The following is a 22,125-nucleotide window of genomic DNA, read 5'->3' as shown; positions in this document are numbered from 1 at the left end:
TTGCCCCTGCCTAGCAACATTGTTTACAGTTTGTTCCATAAAATGCGTTCAGTTCTTCATAATCAATGCTGTTTCTTTCATATATTTGAGTAAAGAGCCCTCTTCAGGATAGTAGGAGAGTGGTGACCCACTCATACTCAAATGGGCAGACAAGTCAGCCATGCCTCTCACTACGGAGGAAGGAACAAGGTTTGTGCCCGTCAGCGTGTTCCTTAGGAGACAAAACCTAGGGGGGGGGGCCACATGTAGCAGAAAATAAACAAAAATTATCAAACAAATGGGAATTTTACTTGACCAGCAATGAAGAACTTATCTTGCTATGCTAAATCTTTGTAACTCCTGCCTCCCACCCACCTCCCCTATGGTGACCATCAGTTTGCTCTCTAGAGTTAAGAGTCAGTTTTTTGGTTTGCCTCTCTCTCTCCTTTTCCCTTTGCTTTTTGTTTTGTTTCTTAAATTCCATGTATGAGAGAAATCATATGGTATTCATCTTTCTCTGACTTATGCAATATAATTTATTTTTTTAAAATACATTCAATTTTTTAAACTTTATTTTTAAATTATATAATCAACCTTTCATTGAACAAGTTTTGAAAGAGAAAAAGAGTGAGGAAGAGAAATTCACTTGTAATTCTACCATTTAGAGAAACCCAGTGTTAAAACTTTGTGATCTTCTACACTGTTTTTTTTTTGTTGTTGTTGTAGTTGTTGTTGTTGTTGTTGTTGTTTGGGGCAGGGGGAAAGACAGGAGAATTACAAAAAATGGGATTATTTGATATCTTTTTCCCTGTTTCTTACTTAGTGACATACTATGAGCCTATTTCTGTATCATTAAATATTCTTCCACAAAATTATTTTGATGGCTGTGTATTACTGTACTCAATGAAGGCACCATATTATTTATTTTTACCTGTAGTTCATTATTTTTTTTAATCTTAACTTTGGAAGAGTGAATAATCTGTGAAGTTTTAGAAAATACTGACGTGTAGGTCTCACCTCCAAAGGTTCTGATTTAATTGGTGTGGGGTGCAGTCTAGGCAATGGGGATTTTAAAAGTTCCTCTAGTGATTTAAATGTGCAGCTAAGATAGAGAGCCCCTGACAGACAGGGCAGATAGGAGCGGAACCGCTCCTGGAGTGAGGCAGGCGTTCATAAGTTCTTCTTAGTATTAACATAATCATTTTGAGTTGCTGAATGAACAATGCAACTGATCCACTTCAGTTTGAATATACATGCAAAATTATTTTGTAACAAATGAAATTATTATAGGGCTTCGTTCACCAGAGTGTGTGCTCAAAGTTTTCTGTTAAGCCATACACAGTATAGATTACTTAAAAATGGACCTTATTGACATAGAATCAGGTGAAAAGGATTTTTGAGCTAAACAATGTAATAAGCAATGTATTCTTCAGTGAAATCTGAGTTGGTCAAATATGGTGTCCAGTGCCTGGCATATGATAGGCATTCAATTAAGATTTTTAAAATGAATGATTGCATTTAGTTGAATTTCATAAGAAGCCTGGGGATTTTATCTTTATGGCTCCATTAACTTTTTAATTTGAAAGGAATTAATTATTGTGCAATTTAGGAAAAAAAGATTTCTTTAAACATGCTGTAGATTGAGAAGAGTATTTGTTATATTTGCAAAATGGGATGAACTTGCAAGTTTTTTCCCCTTTTTTTTCCCCTCCCAAAAGAAGTCTGTGTCCTTGAACATAAAATGCAAATAATCCCTGTGCTGTTAATTATCGACAAGTTGTCCCATTTGCAACCTAAGGAAATAAAGTAACAGATATCCCCATACACTAGCAAAAGATTACTAATTAACAGGCATTGCTTGAGAAAGGTATAAAAGAATTACAGCATGATTTTCAATATTCTCCCCCCCACCATTGCCAACAACAAAATAGCAACCATGAAGTGGGTGGTATCAATTTCTTTAATTTTCCTACTAAATTTTTCTGAATCCAGAACAATGCATAGAAATGCATATGGAATAGGTAAGATATTTTGTGTTTTCTTTTTTGTCTTTTCTCTATATCAAAGTTCTTAAATTTGCATTTATTCATTTGTCCTGATTTATTTATATTTTCTGTTCCACACAGAGGAAAAATATTTAATGGTGAATATCTTTAAATGAATGATAAACTTGTGACTTTACAAGAGGTTTACAAAATCATGGGGTGCTTAACATTATCTATGAATGGCTTATATAGTTAACATTGAATTAATGCTTTGTATATTATTTATTTAATTAGTATACATATTAACTTGAAATATGTGTATCTATATTATATCTCTATCTAGCTCTATATATGTGTCTATAATCCTGGTTCCTTTACCTACAAAACCCCCTCAGACTGGTAAAATAAGTAACATCTTTGTTCTTTACTTCCAAAAAATGGACCATTATTTGACTAAAGAAGAAACGGTGTGACTGGGATATAAATAGGCAAGCGAACTGTGGTGTAATCATGTTCAAAAGGAGGACTGAAATGTATTTTTGTTTTAAAGATTTTATTTATTTGACAGAGAGAGACACAGTGAGACAGGGAACACAAGCAGGGCAAGAGGGAGAGGGAGAAGCAGGCTTTCCGCTGAGCAGGGAGCCCGATGTGGGGCTCGATCCCAGGACCCTGGGATCATGACCTGAGCCAAAGGCAGACGCTTAACGACTGAGCCACCCAGGCGCCCCTGAAATGCATTTTTAATCCTCTGATTTCCAAGCTAATTAGAACGTCGCAGTACAGGGGGAAACCAAACAATTGGATTTTAGTGCTAGCTCTACCATAAATTATTCTTGTTAACTTAGCTATTCCTGAGTCTCTAGTTTTCTCAAATACAAAATTAAGGGATTTGGATAGATGCTCCTTAATGTCTTCTCAGTTGTATGGTTCCAAAATTGTATAGTTCTAACTTAAACACAAACATTTCTGTGTAACAATGTTCATTTTCCTGGTGCAGTTGCCATTTCTCATGGAGTTTATTTTGCTTTTCAGCTTCCATTTTGGATTCTTCCCAATGTCCTGCAGAGATGAATTTAGTTGACCTGTAAGTTTTGCTCATATAAATGCACTTCAAATATGAAGCAATGATAATTTTAGTGGGGTAATTAAATGAAGTTGGATAGCCCTATGAGTTCTGGAAAGTACAAAAGTGAATTGAAGACCTTTCTTATATTGGATATCAAATTGATATTGAAGAGGTTGAGCTGTTGGCCCATGCCTTAGATATTAACCTCTAGATTCCTTGAAACTCCACGGGAAAAACCAAATCAGATTTTAGAAACTCAAGATTAGTATCAAATCAGTGGTGACCACCATCTATAAAGGTAGGAATTTCCCACATCAATACTGATAGATTGATATTACAATATGCTCTATTCTGAATACTATGTAAATCCTAGTAGCAGATAATGGAAGTAAAACATTCTACTTTCTGTTATTTGTAGAGAGTGTTTTCCTTTTGAGTGCTGTCCTTTCCACACTCCTGAAGTTTTTAGTAAGGAATTTAAAGTAGTATGTTACTGCTCCTACTTGCACCCAGAAACCTGTTAAAACAATTCTTTGGGTCAATCCATGAGCACTGTCTTGGATCAGATCTTGATCACGCTGGGAGTCGATACAGATAGAGGTTTAATGACCAATTCTTTGCTTAAATTTAAAAGGAACTATAGAATATAGACACCCTCAGTTATAGCTACACTGCAGTGGGTAGGTGACCACAAAAGCAGGAACCACTCTTATGGGAAATCCACTTTGATTTTTTAATAGATATATGTATATTTTAGGGGGAGGGGCAAAAAGACTGACATTTCTTTCTGGATGACTAGAACCTAATTTCACATACATTTTTAGCAAAAGTCACCCCTTAAACAGGTCACGTAACAGAAAACCAAAACAAACAAAAACTACTCTTGAGCAAAAGCAGTTTGACATGTCTGTTCCTTAAGCATTCATATGTATTTTTGTTTCAGAGCTACCATATTTTTTGCTCAGTTTGTTCAAGAAGCCACTTACAAAGAAGTAAGCAAAATGGTGAAAGATACACTGACTGTAATTGAAAAATCCACTGGCAGTGTGCATCCTGTAGAGTGTTTAGAAAACCAGGTGAGTGAATGATGATGATAATAATAATAATAATAATAATAATAATAATAATATCCCACTGTGATATTTGACCAAAGTTTAGCAGGCAGAAGAGCAGACACAGGGAAGGCATGAGAAATACATTTAAATATTTGAAGAGCTGTTGCATGAAAGAGGAACTGGGTTAACTCTGAACTGCTGAAGAGGGCGGAAAAGAGTGGGTGCCTGTTGTAAAGAGACAATATAAGCATGGTGACTAAAAACTAAGGTTCTGAAATTCGAGTATCTGGGTGACCATGAACGTGTTACTTAACTTCTCTGAGATTTAGATGCCTTATCTATAAAATAAGGAATAATAATAGCTTCCATTTCAGGGTTGTCATTAAGATAGATATAATAATAGTAATAGAAGGTACTTTTTATTAATCACACAATGTGACAGGCATTATTCTAGAGAGTATTACATACCCATTGATAATAAAAATATTTTTTGACCTAGAGCATAGCACTGATGAATCAGGTGGATGTCCAGTGAGCCAGGAGACCCTTGCTGGGCTCACTGGTAGAATATCCGCTTTGCCTACAAATATAAATTTATTAAATATTTACAATAATCCTAGCAGATAAATGCTATTCTTCCAGTTGAGGAAGCTGAGGCACAGAGAGGTAACTTTTTTAAGGGAGCCCAGAATCAGGATTTAAACTAGGCCATCAGGCTCCAAAAGTACCACCTTAAGCAGCTTTGCTACACTCTACACAATAGTGAATGTGAGGAACACAGCACATACTGAGGATTGCCAGGATTAGCAAACAAGCCATAACCAACTATGAAACTCACTTAAATTTGAATTTCAGTTAAACAATGAATAGTTTTTTTTAGTATATCTTAATGTAGAAGGTCAAGAAATCATTTATTGTTTATTTTATCTCAATGGAGAAAACTAGGAACTTTATAATGATTAGAGTGACCCAGTTATGGAATGAAAGGCCCAAAGAATCGTCTGTCATGGTGGAATTGATGAATGGCCAAAAGTCATTATATCTGGAATATTGTAGAGGAGATGCCCTTTTAAAGATATAAAATATTTTCCAATTCTGAAATTGATGATTTAATTAAACTCCCTGTTTGGCATCTTTATTTTTGGCTTATCTTGCTAATCTAAAAGCATGTATAAAAGGAGCAAAATACATTCTGTATTGCAATTTTATGTCCAATGCGAGGTTCATGATAATGTTATAGGTTGATGATTTATCATTGTAAACTTAAAGGCATGATTTTTATGTGGATTGGGATTTGAAAGTCTTACTTAAAATTTCTAGGGTTTCCTAAATTTTAGCAGTTATACAAGCTAAATAAAACTTTCCTGAGAAAAATGAAGCCTGTATTTCTCAGGGGCATTCTTTAGACTACTGGTGTAATCATCTGATTTTGGTAAAATTAAGGCAACAAAAAAAGTGGTTTATGTATTTTTTAAATAGCTTCTAGACATCATGGAGCCAAACTGCTGATAATATAAAAGGGAAAAATAAAATATTTCAAATATTTTTGGGGGGAAATAAAATATTGCATGGCCTTTTTCTTTTTAAGATAAAGTAATTTTGTCTAACAGTCACGTGTATTTCTCAAGGTTGGAAACCAAAATTCCATTTCCAAAAAGGCATGAAAGAAAGCTCTCATAGGCTGAAATTAAATATATTGGGATTTGTATAGGGAATTGTTTTTTAATCTGTAGTTCTGATTTTGGATATTAGAAAACTTCTCCTGTGTTTTACAGAATTTCAAAGTAAACTTAGTTGTCTTTCATTAAAAGCAAATCTTTCTTGGGGCGCCTGGGTGGCTCAGTGGGTTAAGCGTCTGCCTTCAGCTCAGGTCATGATCCCAGGGTCCTTTGATGGAGCCTGCTTGGGCTCCCTGCTCAGTGGGGAACCTGCTTCTCCCTCTCCCTATGCTCCTCCCCCAAGTCACGCTCTCTCTCTCTCTCACTCGCCCACTCTCTCTCAAATGAATACATTTAAAAAACATACAAACAAACAATCAAAAAATCCAAATCTTTCTTATAGCTATCTATCTTTCTGGAAGAAATTTGCCATGAGAAGGAAATTTCTGAAAAGTATGGACTTTCAGATTGCTGCAGCCAAAGCGAAGAGGAAAGACATAACTGTTTACTAGCACACAAAAAGGCTGCTCCAGCATCGATCCCTCCCTTCCAAGTTCCAGAACCTGTCACCAGTTGTAAAGCATATGAAGAAAACAGGGATATGTTCATGAACAGGTAAAGATCCAATTTAAAGGTAAATTAAAACTCCCGTAGGAGAGCAGTATCAAGCAGAATCTAGAATTACTGCAATTTAGGGATATACTCTAAAATATGGAGAAGTGGCAATAATGTTGCACCTACTGAGGTCCTGCCCTGGGAAATTAGGTGAGCCATTCTGAGTGCAACTTTGTTTCCACAGCATGAGTGGTAGATGTGGTACAGACCACGCACCAGACCCACCAGTTTTTCCCTTAGTCTCCTGAGAGGTACATTTCCCCCCCCCCTTTTAATCTTTCCATTTTAGCTTGCCTAAGAATATTTTAGTACCACACAAAGTGATTCCTTCTGGAGTCAAATATTTGATGTTTCATGTTCACCAAAATGCCTGGAAATAAAAAAATTTTAGAGCTCCAGGAAGGTTTAAGGCTAGCAATTACCGAGCACTTAGGATGTTGTAGGACCATGTGTTCTTGCACGTCTGCTTGGGTTAGTGCTCATGACCTGCCTTTGAAGTCTATTGTCCTTTTTCCTGTCATTCTTCCTCCCATTTTGCAGATGTCCTCATCTGAGGTTTAGAAGGTTAAGATAATTCACACTGCGGACTGAGGGCACAGTGCTAGTACATTCCCAAGCAGGGACTTGAACTCAGGTTCTCCGTTGGGGAATCCTATATCTGACTCTCCATCACGTCTGTCTTGCACGCTGCTCTCTTGCACGCCTGAGCCAGAGAAATAGAGAGCCTGCCCTTAGACCATCTCTGCTATGGAGACTGTCAAGGAGGATGATTCCATTCTGTACTGATGAAGAAAAAAAAAAAAACAACTCCACCTTCCTATCTTACTTAGTGGAGGTCTGGATTTACTGACCCCCCAAGCATGTCTGAATGTGCTTATTGAAAAGGACACCTTGATAAGAATCATATTCAGCATTTCTGCCTATTTGGTTCTCATAATAAAATATGGTATTGGTGGTCAGATTGTTTCTCCCCCTGGGGATCTCTAGTAAGCAAAATTTTTCTCGGCATGTGGAAAAAAATATGGCTGTTTTCTGACTCTTTAAGCAAATTCCAGAGTCCAGTTCTAATAGTAGTCCTATTTTTATATGTTTGCAAATCTTACAGCTCCTTTTCATTTCATAGGTACATCTATGAGATAGCAAGAAGGCACCCTTTTCTGTATGCACCCACGATTCTTTCTTTGGCTGCCCACTATAGCAAAATAATTCCACATTGCTGCAAAGCTGAAAATGCAGTTGAATGCTTCCAAACAAAGGTATTCTATTTGTATAGATATCTGAACTAATACTTTAATCTAGCTATGACTCATTAAAACCAAACAAAGTTAAAAATGGAAATATGCTTTGCATGCAGAATACCATGTTCAGAATTGAGCATATTTCAGCAGTCTGATATTCTTTGGGCTAAAACAGCCGGACTTGCTGCTTTGTATTCATTCCTTTGGTCAATAATTATTATAAGACTAAGGACGGGAGATTGCGGGGGGGAGATGAAAGAAGACAGGGTATGGGTGATAACATAAGCGTAAGAGAGGGGACTAAGAGGTGAAAGAAGATGGGGTAGAAGGAGCAGGAGGAGAAAAGGAGGTACAGAAGGAGAGAGAGGAGAAAAAGAAAACAAACACTTTAAGCTCATTATTTCTTTTGATCCTTAGAACAAATTTGAGGTGTAAACATCATCATCTAACAAAAGGAAACTTCGGTTTAGAGAAGTGAGTAGCTTTCTTAGGTTTGGAGAGCTAGAATAACATCCACAAGTAATCACTTGCCACCAGAAGTCCTACAAGAAAACTTCCTAAGAACTGTGACTATTCCCAGAATGTCAGGCTGTGACATTCTTTTTTTGTGATAAAGCAAACGTTTAAGAAATTATCAGGTTTCAATTTGTTTAAAAGTACAGTTGTTTACTCATTATCCCAAGTAAGAAAGTTATAACGTTCTTGTTTTGAGGTATTTTAAATAAATCTGTCTGGCTTCGATGTATATAAACTAATCTAAAAGAAAGAAAGAATGGATAAAGTTCTGTACAAATGTATCACATCTATAATTTTAGTAAAATTTTTTTATGGTTTGATGTTTTACCTGTATTGGTTGTTTTTCTAAATATTAGCGCCTGTAAAGGAAAATACATCCTTTCCTGACAACTTATTTCTTCTGTATCTAGACAGCATTGATTATAAAAGAATTAAGAGACAGCAGTTTGTTAAATCAACATATATGTGCAGTAATGAAAAATTTTGGACCCCGAACCTTCCGAGCCATGTAAGTTTAAGCTGTATCTAGGGAAGAAGGTGAGATCTGCAAAACTACCATTTTGCCGTTTGAGCTCATTTTTCTCGTTGTCACTGTTGTAGAGAATGAAGGTTCCTTTGATGAGAGCTAATGCGATTAGGATCATGAAATCCCAGGATTGGAAGGAAGCTAACTGATAGTCTGCTGCTTAACACTTTTTAAAGCCTACTTAATTTACCTCTGTCTCATATTCTATCTTTGTTGTTAGGATAAAGAGGAATACAAAAAACCCCCAGACAGTTAATCATCTAGCTCAACCTCTTCATTTTTACATGTGAATAAACTGAGACCCAGAGAGATGAAAGCCGTTTAGGCAGGACCACACTGCGCGTCAGCAGAGCCCAGTTTTCTAGGTCCTGATCAGGATTTATTTTCCTTACTGTCTGCTAGGTCAGTGATCTTGAATTGTCTGTCTCCTGACAGCTGAGACTTGGACATGAGATGTAAAAACCAGACTTACCAATGGTTGAAGGCTGCGCTACAGGGCATGGCTGCCGCTAGCCCCATGCAGCTCCTGAGCGGTTGAAATCTGCCTGATGTGAGTGAGGAACCGTGCTCCAGGTGGAAAAGACATACCAGATTTTACAGACTTAGTATGAAAAAAGGGAACGTGTAATATCGTCTTAATAGGTTTTTATGTTAATTGCATATTGAAATAACTTTTTCAAAGAATTTTTTAATTCGCCTATAGTTGACACACAAAGTTACATTAGTGTCAGGTGCACAACGTAGTGATTCAACTTATTTCTGTCTTACGCTATGCTCACCACAAATGTAGCTACCATCTGTCACCACACAACACTATTACACTATCGTTGACTATACTCCCTATACTATGCCTTTTATTCCCATGACTTATTCATTCCCTAAGTGGAAGCCTGTATCTCCCACTCCCCTTCCCCCATGCTGCTCAGGTTCGTGCTCATACCCCTTTTCTCTGGCAACCATCAGTTTGTTCTCTGTGTTTATAGGTCTGATTCTGTTTTCTGTTGGGCTACTCATTTGTTTTACTTTTTAGCTTCCACAGAAGAAGGAAATCATATGTTGAAATGGTATTATTTTTGATATATTGGGATCAACAAATATTATTAAGATGGATTTAACTGTTTCTTTTTTCCCTTTTGATGTGGCTACTAGAAAATTTGAAACTACGTCACTGGTTTGAAGTGCTCTTCAACTTTTATGATGAGATGTTTCTAGTCGAGTAAAGTATCTGAGATGCTAATGGAAGACTATTAAGTCCCTGCATTCACAGTTTATTTATTTGTTTGCTTGGTAAATTACACATTTAAACATACTATACACAGTGGAGATCTAGGATAAGGTTTGTAGTTATGGAGTTAGTTCCAAGACTGCCTGAAATTTTTTTCTTGGAATAGGTCAGATGTTGCTTTAACTACCTTCCAACTCTACTGGAAACGTAGATGGACTCATGAATTACTAACAAAATATGAATTAAAATATTATTATAATGACTGTATTTATCATTTACTATCCATAAGTGATTACACTTAAATGTTATACATTCATAAAGAAAATCTACCCTTAGCAGAAGCAGCAACACCACCAGTTGCTCTAGGGAGTAGAGCCTTCATCTAGACATCTCTTAAAATTTAAGGAAATATGTAGAAGTCACACGACTTTTTCCTTCTTCCTTCCCTTTTGGGCCACACACTATGTGGCTTGGCGTGCTGACACGTCTGGATGTTTAGTCTGCTCTACTCTCTTGTCTCACTTCGTTGGTTTGCACATAGACACCCCTTCCTGTAGTCCCACAAGTGTTTTTTTTCTCCCAAGTAAAAAATGATTGTTATTCTCATGGAATTTTCTCTTTCTTAATTGTGTGTCCTTTTAATTTTTTCCTGCCCCCTCACTAAGGTGATTCCAAACACCCAGCATCATAGATGAGCAGTGAAAAGACAGATTTCATCCCAATTCACAGGAAAGCTGTTGAAGACAAATACATCATGTCCAAACTACTTGTGGGGACAGGTCAATTTAGAAAGCCACTGCGTTGAAAGATTGGGCTGGAACATACTGGACTTAGAACGCTTTTCCTTTTCTTTTGGGACGGCAGGAGCACTTCATTCAGTTCTTTCTCTTTGCAGCAGCAACTACACTAATACTCTAAGTATTATTTAATGTTGGTAGATAACCAGGATTGACTTCTATTTCTTCCCCTCCTCTAGAACGGTTACAAAACTGAGTCAGAAGTTTTCCAAAGCTAATTTTACTGAAATTCAGAAACTGGTCCTGGATGTGGCCCACATACATGAGGAATGTTGTAGAGGAAATGTGCTGGAATGTCTGCAGGATGGGGTAAAGAGTCTTGCCTCCTGACATAATTCCACTGACTTCTCTTTCTTCTGCTCCCATTCTAAACGGGAGAAGGCTGTTTGAGCTGGTCACAGGCTAGGGTAACTAGCTGGCTGAGGAAAGTCACAGACATCTTGACAGTGAAACTGAAACCATCTTCTGTTGATCCTACCTTTCACTTAAGAGGTGTTCTCCTCTCATGAGACTAGTGCCCTGTTCATTCATTCTTTCTTCTGAAGGAGATTGTAAATTCCACACAGGATCTTGGTTGGGGAGGGACAGACTCTTTTAACAAATTTGTTTTTCCATCCATTTATTATTTCATTTGACAACTATATATTGAATACTTTCTGTGTGCTAGACACTGTGAAGGGCACTTGTGATGAAGGCACAAGCTAAGCTCAGGGAATTTATAGTCTGATAGAGATGAGACGCTTGGGGACTGTCTTCTGTTTACTGTTAATCTCCAAAGGCTGACAGCAGGATGCCTGGCACACAGAAGGGGCTCGATTATATCTATCATATAGAGATATCTATTATATGAAGACAGCAAAATAGCACAAGAAACAACAAAAATAACACAAGAAACTGTTCTACAAGGTACAAAGCTAACCGCGCCAAAGAGAGGTGTGGATATTGGGCGCTAGGAGAATTAAAAACCAAAACCCCCAAGCCCCCAACACAGAATCCTCGAGCATGCCATAGTTGGTCACCATTTAAGCAGCGTGGCATTGGTCTCTTTTGGGCCAACCTGAGGCTTCCTTTATACTGTACCAGAGGCCCGTCTATCCCCAAATTACTCCCTCTCCAGTCCCTGATGAGACACCTTCTTCTCCAAGAAGGTTTAAAATTATTGCTCTTAGATATTCAAATGGCTCGAAAATCTGGGCTTGAACATGGTTTCCAAAAGATCGAACGTGAGGATAAATGCTTATTTCAGCAGGTCCCTCCGCAGTTTGGCTGAAAGAGTCCTGGAAGGCAGCCGGAAGCTGAGGCTGGAAGAGGCCTGAGCGGCACGGTCTCTGAGCACCCGCAGAGATCCTGGTGCGAGGAGCCTGGGAAGATTCCCAAAGACAGATTTCCGATTTCATCTATTTTTCCTTTTAAAAGTTTTTACCTGCATAGTAGGCACCATAATAAGAACTATTTTTTTTTTTTGAAGTTAGTTTTCTTGGTTTTAATTGACAATTTTACTAATTTCTATAGGCACTTAAAAAATTATTTTTCCATTCTTGGAGCTCATAACCACCCTTTTCCTTTAAAATGGCAAAATTAATTTCAGTATGGTATGCAAATTGATTTTAATGGCTGAATAATGCTTTCTAATTGTCCCTATTGAGAATGCATAGAATTTTTGGTCCCGTGACAGTGATATGTAAGCTCGGCTTCATTCTGGCCACTTAGATGAGCTGCCATTTCATTATCTATAGCCTGCCCTCTGGAGGTCACAGTGGGTCACTGCAGATTGTTCTGTTAACAATGGAGCAGAAAGTTTGCTCTCCGTATTAGGACGTCAACAGCAAACGTCCAGTAGCAAATTTCAGTAGTAATAGAAAGATATATACCAATGTGCATGTCATTTGGTTTGGAGCGTATATTTCTCTCTTGTTTTAAAAATCTTCCCAATAAATAAAATAGGTTTTAGTTGACAGCTATGAAAGGAAGAATTGAACAAACAGGGGTAGGTGAAAAGGAGTGAGGAAAGGCAGACTAGGGAGAAAGCACTAAAATGGGAGACAAAGTAAAATGCTTTCTTTCTATTCCTTCCTTAGTTCTTTGCTCCCCCCCTTCTCTCCCTTCTACCCTTCCTCCCACCCTTCAATCCTCCCTCCCTCCCTTCCTTCCTAGAATTGGCCCTGAGGTCCCTCATTAAAGAATAAACCCGTAAAACTTATACTTCATTTTTCCTATTACAGGAAAAAATTATGTCTTACATATGTTCTCAACAAGATATTCTGTCAAGCAAAATAGCAGAATGCTGCAAATTGCCCATACTTGAACTGGGTCAATGCATAATTCATGCAGAAAATGATGACAAACCTGAAGGCTTATCTCCAAATCTAAATAGGTTTTTAGGAGAAAGAGATTTCAACCAATTTTCTTCAAGGGAAAAAGATCTTTTCATGGCAAGGTAACACACTCGGTAAATGTATGTTCACATAAGTAAAGATTAGGATGTAGCTGACAGCTTTGTGTGGCTGACATGGGGAATGATAGCTATGGTTTTTGAGCTCAGCATGTGAGGGTGATACTAGAATGTAAAGTCAAAATATATTAAGCAGGTGAGTAGGGAATAAGGAAATGGGATCTATCTTACACTGATGGGACTTTCACTATATTAACTGAGGTTATATTTTATTTTGTATCAATTTCTCTGGGATCAGAAGCATTGTCATCTTTGTATGGATTACTCATATAAAGACCACCACTGAGCTTCCAAATAAGATCCGAGTATTTTGTGATAAGAAGGGCTCATGGTTAAGAATGTGCTTTTTCATTGTGCATGTTTTAAGAACTTTCTCCCAAAGTATAACTCAATAGATAATGGTAGATAGAAGAGCTTTTATTAGAACAGTTTATTTGCTATTTATTTAATGTATGTTTTATTTTTGTAAGAAAATCAAAACATATGTTGAGACACTTGCAGTATAGTAGTTAATTGTATCGATATAATTGATAGCACATGTTCTCATTCTATTTGCCTTTAAGGGAAGCAAGCAGTCAAGTTAATACATTGCCCTTTATTGTACAGTGTTCTATGGACACCATCAGAGGAGAGATTTTTGCAACTCTTAGGATATTATGCCTAATGATCTCCAAGAGTCTTTATAAATTTAAGAGTCTGGTTCTAATGTAAGAATGAAAATAATGGCCCGATTTTCTTTTTAATATTCCCTAAGGATATCACTTTATCATTGCTTACAGATTGGACATTCACACATCATTTGCTAAATAAAATTACGCACACAAGAACAAAGTCCAGATTGAAAAAACCTGCATTGACAATTTATTGGTGGCAGAACTAAATATGACTTACTTCTATAACTTGGAAATACAATTAGTAAATCCAAGAATTATCTTTTAAATTCACCCACCCACACATCCAACACTAATTGCTTAACAGAAACAGTTCTTCACTTAGAAAGGTTCTTTGCAGTAGAAATTTTCTCAGCTGAGAATGGTCTTCCCCCAGATCTTTATGTAGCTTCCTTCACCCAGGTTCTGTTCCAAAAGAGCAGTCCAAAGAGACATTTCTTAACCAATGCTGTCAATCAGGAGTCACTTTTCCCCTTCTGTTGTATCTTCTCTTCATTGATTTATCACCACCTGAATCTGATGACCTATTTCTCGCTTATTCAATTCTGTATGCTTTATTTATTCAATAATGTATGCTTTTGAGAGGTCAGGCATTTTATCTTATACATTATTGAATCCTTACTGCTTAGAGAAATGCTTGCATAGAGTCGGCACTGGAAAAACATTTGTTGAATGAATGACTGTGAAGCTCATAATTGAAAAACCCAGGTGAAGAGTGCAGAAGAAAACAAAATACCATTTAAAACAGTTGGAGGGATTGTTATTTGTATTAGTTTTACCATGCATATAGTTCAAGTCATAATTTGATTTCAGGTTTATGTATTTGAATTTTAACTTTTTCATGCCATATAACCCAGGAATAAATTGTCTCTTAATTCCAATAACATGATATTTTTTCACACATATTCCAGATTTACTTATGAATATTCAAGAAGACATACGAAACTTGCTGTCCCAGTTGTTCTAAGAGTCGCTAAAGGATACCAGGAGTTATTGGAGAAGTGCTCCCAGTCTGAAAACCGTCTTGAATGCCAGGATAAAGGGGTAATTTGCTCTAGCTTTAGGGAGAGTCTGAAAACCTGCATGGATATTACCCATTAAAAATACTGTTTTTTTTTTTTTTTGAGAACATCTAGTTATTAACTAGTAGCTAATGAGTTATATCTATTGAGTAGTCATCTAGATATTAAGTAGTTATTAACTAGTAGTCAAAAACTAGTGGTCTACTTTAGAAGTAAAAATGTTAACCAAAAGTTCCTTGACACACAGAATAAAAATAATAATCATTGTTGAACAGTTCCAGAAAAGCAGGAATTTATACAGAAAGAACTGTAGTCCTTTATCCAAAGATTGAATTCTGTGTGATTCACAAAATTTTAATCTCCCCAAAGTCCATTTGTTTTAATTCTCGCAATTCACACTTTATTATCCTTAGTATTAAAAACCTCTAAAATTGTTTTTTCTAAGATTGGTGTCATAATAGAATAACATATTATTGATCAATTTTTACAAAGTTTTGTGTTCAGGAAGAGAAAAAAGTATGTAATAATACTTGTATTTTCAGGAAGAGGAATTAGAGAAATACATCCAAGAAAGTCAAGCATTGGCAAAACGAAGCTGTGGCCTCTTCCAGAAGCTAGGAGAATATTACTTACAAAATGCGTATGTTTTTTGTTTCTTGCTTTTTTGTGTATGTTTTTTTAAACAGTATTTTTAGTGATTTAAAATGATGAAATGGTGAGGGGAAATAGCAACCTAAATTAGTCACCCAACACTACTCTAATTTCAGCCCCTATTTCAGATTGGAAATCAGTGTAATCTGATCACCCAGTTTCCCTTGGGAGAAGGTGGGGATCCCCATTTCCCTCTTTTAGGGAGGAGGAAGAATGATTTGTGAAGGTCTGATCTTTGGCACTGGCTTTGGCTTCCCCAAATTGTGCAGATTTTTGCAGAAAAGCTATTTATTCTGTTGCAAAACATGAAATAGATCAAAATTACAATCAGTGAAGCTTTGAGGTTGGGAATAGAAGTCAGCCTATCATCCAGCGTTTGTTTTCCCATTGTGATATGTTGATAGAATAGAAGTACAGGGGGTGGTTGTTAGAGTAAATGCATCTCGAAAGGTGGTCCCAGTGCCATGAGGATAAAGCAAATGAGCTGACTTCATGGCTTCTGATACCAAAAGAGGGTCTTTGAGGAGTGAGGAGTCCCAAAACTCACAAATGGCTCAGGATTTGGTGAAAAATGCTTCTTCCAGGTTTCTTGTTGCATACACAAAGAAGGCCCCTCAGCTGACCCCACCTGAGCTGATGGCCTTCACCAGGAAAATGGCAACCGCAGCAGCTACTTGTTGCCAACTCAGTGAGGACAAACAGTTGGCCTGTGGCGAGGGAGCGGTGAGTGTTTTGTTTAGTCCCATTGTTTCTGCCCCGTGTGGCTTGAAATAGTCTCATGATTCCCACCTAGGGCAAATGGTAAAAACCACTGTGGAGATGGCTTTACCAGGCTTGTTCAACTCATTACAGTTGGAGAGGGCATGAACTCAGCTCTGAACAGTTGGCATGTGGCTAGGCCGCCTGTCCTTCTAGAATGGCTGGTGGGAGTGCGGCCGGTGTATCCAGCACTGTCTGAGCAAGATTTATGGATGGGAAAGATATAACAACCAACAAGTCGTTCAATTCAAGATTTCTTCTTTTTGTTCACTATATACTTTATTGTTAAAAAGAAGAAGAAAAAGAAAACCAAGGAGTGAGCCTACTGGACTTCAAACTCCCCTACACCTTGAGGCCCTGCTTCTCACCAGCCACCTTTCCTAAACCAACATGGAGACCATCACTTCACCCTAATAACAACATAGCAATTCTTCAGGATTATTCTAAAGACCCACACTGCACTTCTTTTAACAGACGTATTCTCTCATTTAACAATTATACTACTCCCTTTTGAAATGCCCCATTATCATCTTCATTTTATAGATAGAGAAAATGAAGCTCAAAGAAGTTATGTTAGGACCAATGTCTCCCAGGTAGGAAATGGTGGGGCTGATACTTGAATGCATGTACACCTCTTCCTGGAGCCCAAGCTCCAGCACCCAAGGCCATACCTTCTTCAGAATTTCCTTGCTTGTCTCACACACCTCCACTGGTGTTATTATCCCCCTGCATCTAGTTCACCCATGTATCTGAGTTACACCATTGTGCACCCATGAGCACTGGCTTTGGTCTAATGGATGCAGTGAAAAAAATGTGAATTGAGTTAATAAAATAGAAAGCTTCACTTCTGAGAGATGAAAATTAGTCATTTTATTTTCAGCCATACTTACATATTTGCCTTTTGTAGTATAGTCTTATTATATTAGGGACATTTTCCCCCTTTAACAAGGTAAAGAGTATAGAGCAGGGTAAGTCCTTCTGAATAATAACAGGACTTTCTAGTTAGCAATGCCAGTCATCTTTATTTTCTAATGTCACCAGCATCACACGTCAGATTACAGTCTGAATTTTCTTTCATTATTTTTCCCCTTAAAATCACAGTTGTGAACAAAGTTGTACATTTATTGTTGCCCTTATCCTCTTTTTCCTTTTTCTGATGCTGAGGACTTACTTGCTAGCTAGTCGTCGTGTCTTGGAATTTTCCACCAAAAGTTAGGAGTGAAAGGATTCCTGTGATTCAGAGTCGTCTTCATCATTTATTGAATTCCACACATTGAGAGGCTGCAGGGACACAGGACTTCGTAACAGATCAGAAGTGTAGGTTCTGGAAGCCTCCTGCCCACATCCTCATCCCACTTTCACCACTTGTTAGTAGCGTCACTCTGGAAAGCGAGTTATTTCTCTAGGCTTCAGCTTTTTCATCTGACATTTGGGAGTAAGAATTGTTACCACCCACACTGTCTTAAATGAGGTAATCCTTGTAACTCATTCAGCACTGGCCTGATACACAATATACACACAAAACATGTTGACCCTTATTACAAGTTATTGCTAGGTGTTTAAGAAATATCTCCGACATGTGGAAGGTAGGAGGATTCTACATTAGGAAAGCCTTAAAAGACACCCCCCCACACACACACATTTTGGCCTTCTTTCTTTTCTTTTTTATTTTTAAGGTTTATTTATTTATTTTAGGGGGTGGGGAGGCGCAGAGGGAGCAGACTCTGAGCTGAGCACAGAGCCGCAGATGGGCTGATCCCAGACTCTAAGGTCATAACCTGAGCCGAAATCAAGAGTCAGACACTTCACCGACTGAACCACCCAGTGCCCCAGCCTTACTTCTTTTCAATTAGGATTATATATTAGCTGTATGCATGCATGTGTGCATGTATGTATGTATATGAATGGGTTAGGCTTGTGCTATTCTTACCTTCAGAAAGCGATTCTCTGGATCTGCAAAATAAAATAGAAAGCTCAGCTAGGTATACGTAAGAAATTTAAGCCATGTATTGATTTCCTAGGTCAGGGCGCATAATTTTTTCCCCTTTGGAAGTAGGTGTGTAAGTGGAAGTGTATTTCAAATAGCTGACAGAACTAGCTGAAAGGACTATCTTCAACATTACCTATGGAAAATCTGCCACTAAATGGTGAGGTTTATCCCAAACAAATGGGTAAAAAAGAATCTGCAATGTGGCAACACATGACCCTACACAGGTAGCAAATTTTTCTGTAATATTTATAAATTACTGGGCATTAAAAATCGCAACGATTCTCTGGAAACCTGAATCAACTTAGTGGCTAATGCTGAGTTGCTTTGCTGTCTTCTTTCTCATTTTCCTAACCAGGCTGACCTTATTATTGGACAATTATGCATCAGGCACGAGGAGACTCCTGTAAACCCTGGTGTTGGTCAGTGCTGCACTTCTTCATATGCCAACAGGAGGCCGTGTTTCAGCAGCTTAGTGGTGGATGAAACATACACCCCTTCACCCTTCTCTTCTGACAAGTTCATCTTCCATAAGGATCTGTGCCAAGCTCAGGGTGTAGCACTGCAAAGAATGAAGCAACAGTAAGAAATTGTCATTTGCTAGCATGGAGAAGACCAACAACAATAAATAGTAGTTGAGATTTCTGCCTTACACACCCAACAATCTTGGACTCATTAGGAGAAATTATTGCCCCAAAGCACTGAAAGTGGCTTTTAAAATAGTTTTGTCTCAGTGTCTTCACAGCCTCCTTGGAACATAGGTCTGGAAAAATTCACAAGGGCAGACGATTTTTTGTTTGTAAAAATAGTCTCCATTGTAACTATTGTTGTGATATGTGTTGGGACTGAGGGAAAGTGGGCAATCTATTTTGGAGAATTGGGATATGTCTTGGCAGTAAGTTTGGGTATTTCCATTCCAAAACACTGGAAAAACACCATTGAACCTTTTTTTACACTGTTTACTTTTTGAAGAGAATAACCATAATATTTGATTCAACCATGAAGTATGGGTGTTATGAGATAGAATGCACATTTCATTTCATTGTATGAGGCATCCTGTAATGGGGTGATGGTAATCCAAGTCAATGGAACTTATGTTCTCCAAATTCCCATGCATTTTAATACCCACTTGCTTTGGAAATGGTTTTCCTTCATTTCGGAAAACCTGTTCTTCCCTTTTCCGTTGTCACAATCTGTGTCATGTCCTGAGGTACAGTAAGAATGCTGCCTCCTCTGCCAAGTCTTCTTCCCTATTCCCCGGTCAACATCAATTCCTATATGAAAGTGTTGCTAACTGAGTAGCACAGATGATTAGTGGAGCCAGTGCTCAGGTAAGGGTGTGATAATTATGGACGGCAGGAGTTTGGAAATCTGGGCCTTTGAGTATGGATAGGATGTACTCTAGAGTGGAGAACTGGAAAGGATATTCCAGGTAAGTAAGAAAAAGACCGTGTCTTACTACATGTAAGCACGGTGGAACTATAAAATCATGTTTCAGCTATAATCTGCACAAATCCAGACCAGTAGAACACCTGTCTATTTCTAGCCTCAGTCTTTCTGATGCAGGCATTGGACAGAGTAGGGGTTGTAAGTCTGGTGATGGGTTGATGGAGTAAGGTTTGGGGGCAGAGGGTTGAGAGGGCCCTAAAAATTCTCCACTAGGAAGGCTTTAGAAAAATACCTTTGCGTAACAGATTTCTCTTTTATTTCGTTTAAATTATAGGTTTCTCATTAACCTTGTGAAGCAAAAGCCACAAATAACAGAAGAACAACTTGAGGCTGTCATTGCAGATTTCTCTGGTCTACTGGAAAAGTGCTGCCAAGGCCAAGAGCAGGAAGCCTGCTTTGAGGAAGAGGTACGTGCAGCTCATTTTCACATTCGAAATCCTTGGGAGGGCATTTTCTGTAATGCATAATGAAAAGAATATTCCACTAATCTATAACTTGAAAATAATGCCAGAGAGATTTAAATTTACTTAGAAATAGATTAAGGGATTTTATGATATTTAAGAAATAATCCCAATTTTCTCACTAAATATTAGGAAGAAGCATAATTTTCAAATATGTTAAGAGAATTAGTAAGTTTGATTTATTTCCTGGTAGAGTAAACTATAAAGTGAATATGTAATTAATTGAAGATAATTTAGACAGTTTCTGGCCTAAAAACTGATCAATTCAGCTAAATGGATTAAGAGGATTTAATAGCAAATTAATTATGCAAACAAGATATTGGGGGAATATTTATAAAAAATATTTTTAAACTCATTTAGGAGCATACCTTGGTATTCCAACAGACTAGTAATTAGGAATTATCTTAATCTTATTATTTAGCAATTTTAACTGGATTTATAATTGGCTACATTTAGTAAGCCTTTAGTTTATGTTACTAGATATATTTGAATATAGCATCATTATAATTTTGTTTATTTATTTTTAAAAATATTTTATTTATTTATTTGAGAGAGAGAGAGAGAGAGAGCACAAGCAAAGGGAGTGGCAGAGGGAGAAGCAGGCTCCCCACGAGCAGGGAGCCCGATGTGGGGCTCGATCCCAGGACCCTGAGATCATGACCCGAACCGAAGGCAGACGCTTAACCGACTGAGCCACCAGGCGCCATGCATCATTATAATTTTAAAAGATATCCTGTAATTCTGCCTTTTTGTCAAGTGTACACTTACCAGTATATGTCTGTGTTTTTAGTAGAAGAGGGTGGGACACCGATAACCAAATCAGATGAAACAAAACTGATAACATAGGTTTGATGCAAACCATTTCTGATATATTCTGATATATAAGCTACAAAAAGAAAAATGTCCCTTGATGAGAGAAGACATTCATTTAGATTTAGAGACCATTAGCACACAGTGGTTATACTTTCTCTGCAAACCTTCCAGTTGCTATGACTGACATGTGGAGGAAGGTGAGGGGTGTGGTGACGATTGGTCACAATCTGGAAATTGGCATAGGAAGAACACACTATCTATACTGTAGGGGTGAGTGGATTTTTTTTTTTCTCTGACTTCCATTGTCCCAGCTTGTTGGCATCAGAGATGTACTTGAATTCACCCCTAGATAGTGGAGAGTTCACTGTGTAACTGACACAGTCATCCATGTCTTCGTTGGCTGATTCTTATTTGTTTATATTTTTCAGGGTCCAAAACTGATTGCAAAGACTCGTGCTGCTTTGGGAGTTTAAATTACTTCAGGTAACAAAAAATTCAGACAAGGATAAATATAACGATCATTCTCCCAAAGTACTGATCCATAGTGAAATATGTCCTGAGACCTACCATTAAATTCTTTCTTTTCTTAAGATTTTATTTTTATTTAGTTGACATAGAGAGAGGGAACACAAGCAGGGGGAGTGGGAGAGGTAGAAGCAGGCTCCCCGCAGAGCAGGGAGCCTGATGCGGGGCTCAATCCCAGGACGCTGGGATCATGACCTGAGCTGAAGGCAGACGCTTAACCAACTGAGCCACCCAGGTGCCCCCATTAAATTCTTTTCTTAAAAAATAAATGCAATGCAGCAGAAAGTTTATTTTAAAAACACTGGAACAAAGTTGTGTCCACCATGGTAAATCAGTGACTCAACAACCTCAAAATTCTCTTAGGTTATGTCTTTTTAGGTTATTTCTAAGGTTTCAGCAAATGCCATCAGAAGACCTTCCCTTCTACTTAGTATTTCCCTGATGTAAAATAATAGAACCAGTTACCTTCTGCACCCATTCATTGAATCGGTACTTAGTATATTTTTGTTCTTATTACAGGGGGAAGAAAAGAAGACAAAATAAGTCTTTATGGTTTGGTGTGAATCTTTTCCTTTAATTGTAACTGAGATAGTGCTTTTTGTGAATTAATGAAAGGATGAAGACTTTAATGTGAGATTTCTCTATCATATAAATAAAGTATCTCCAATTTTT

At 37.6% G+C, this 22,125-nt stretch overlaps 1 protein-coding gene across 1 annotated transcript; it reads left to right on the top strand.

Annotated features, from left to right (window-relative positions):
* The first annotated feature begins 1,817 nt into the window (after nucleotides 1-1,817).
* On the top strand, nucleotides 1,818-22,125 carry AFP (alpha fetoprotein). Its single transcript, XM_035004396.1, has 15 exons — nucleotides 1,818-2,000; nucleotides 3,000-3,051; nucleotides 3,977-4,109; nucleotides 6,150-6,361; nucleotides 7,485-7,617; nucleotides 8,526-8,623; nucleotides 10,843-10,972; nucleotides 12,886-13,100; nucleotides 14,698-14,830; nucleotides 15,351-15,448; nucleotides 16,044-16,182; nucleotides 18,564-18,787; nucleotides 19,929-20,061; nucleotides 21,357-21,411; nucleotides 21,973-22,125. Exons 1-14 carry the CDS (start codon nucleotides 1,865-1,867, stop codon nucleotides 21,399-21,401), a joined length of 1,881 nt encoding a protein of 626 aa, XP_034860287.1. The 5' UTR covers nucleotides 1,818-1,864; the 3' UTR covers nucleotides 21,402-21,411; nucleotides 21,973-22,125.

Source organism: Mirounga leonina, unplaced genomic scaffold, assembly GCF_011800145.1.
Source record: "Mirounga leonina isolate KUSES-001 unplaced genomic scaffold, KU_Mleo_1.0 Mir_129, whole genome shotgun sequence".
Classification (NCBI taxonomy): domain Eukaryota; kingdom Metazoa; phylum Chordata; class Mammalia; order Carnivora; family Phocidae; genus Mirounga; species Mirounga leonina.
Note: the sequence above shows the minus strand (reverse complement) of the source record. Positions and strands in the feature narration are given on the sequence as shown.

Coding starts and splice junctions, on each gene's coding strand:
- AFP (XM_035004396.1), top strand. CDS start 1,865: ATGATTTTCAATATTCTCCCCCCCACCATTGCCAACAACAAAATAGCA. Junction 4,110..6,149: donor TAGAGTGTTTAGAAAACCAG/GTGAGTGAATGA, acceptor TCTTTCTTATAG/CTATCTATCTTTCTGGAAGA. Junction 15,449..16,043: donor GAATATTACTTACAAAATGC/GTATGTTTTTTG, acceptor TGCTTCTTCCAG/GTTTCTTGTTGCATACACAA.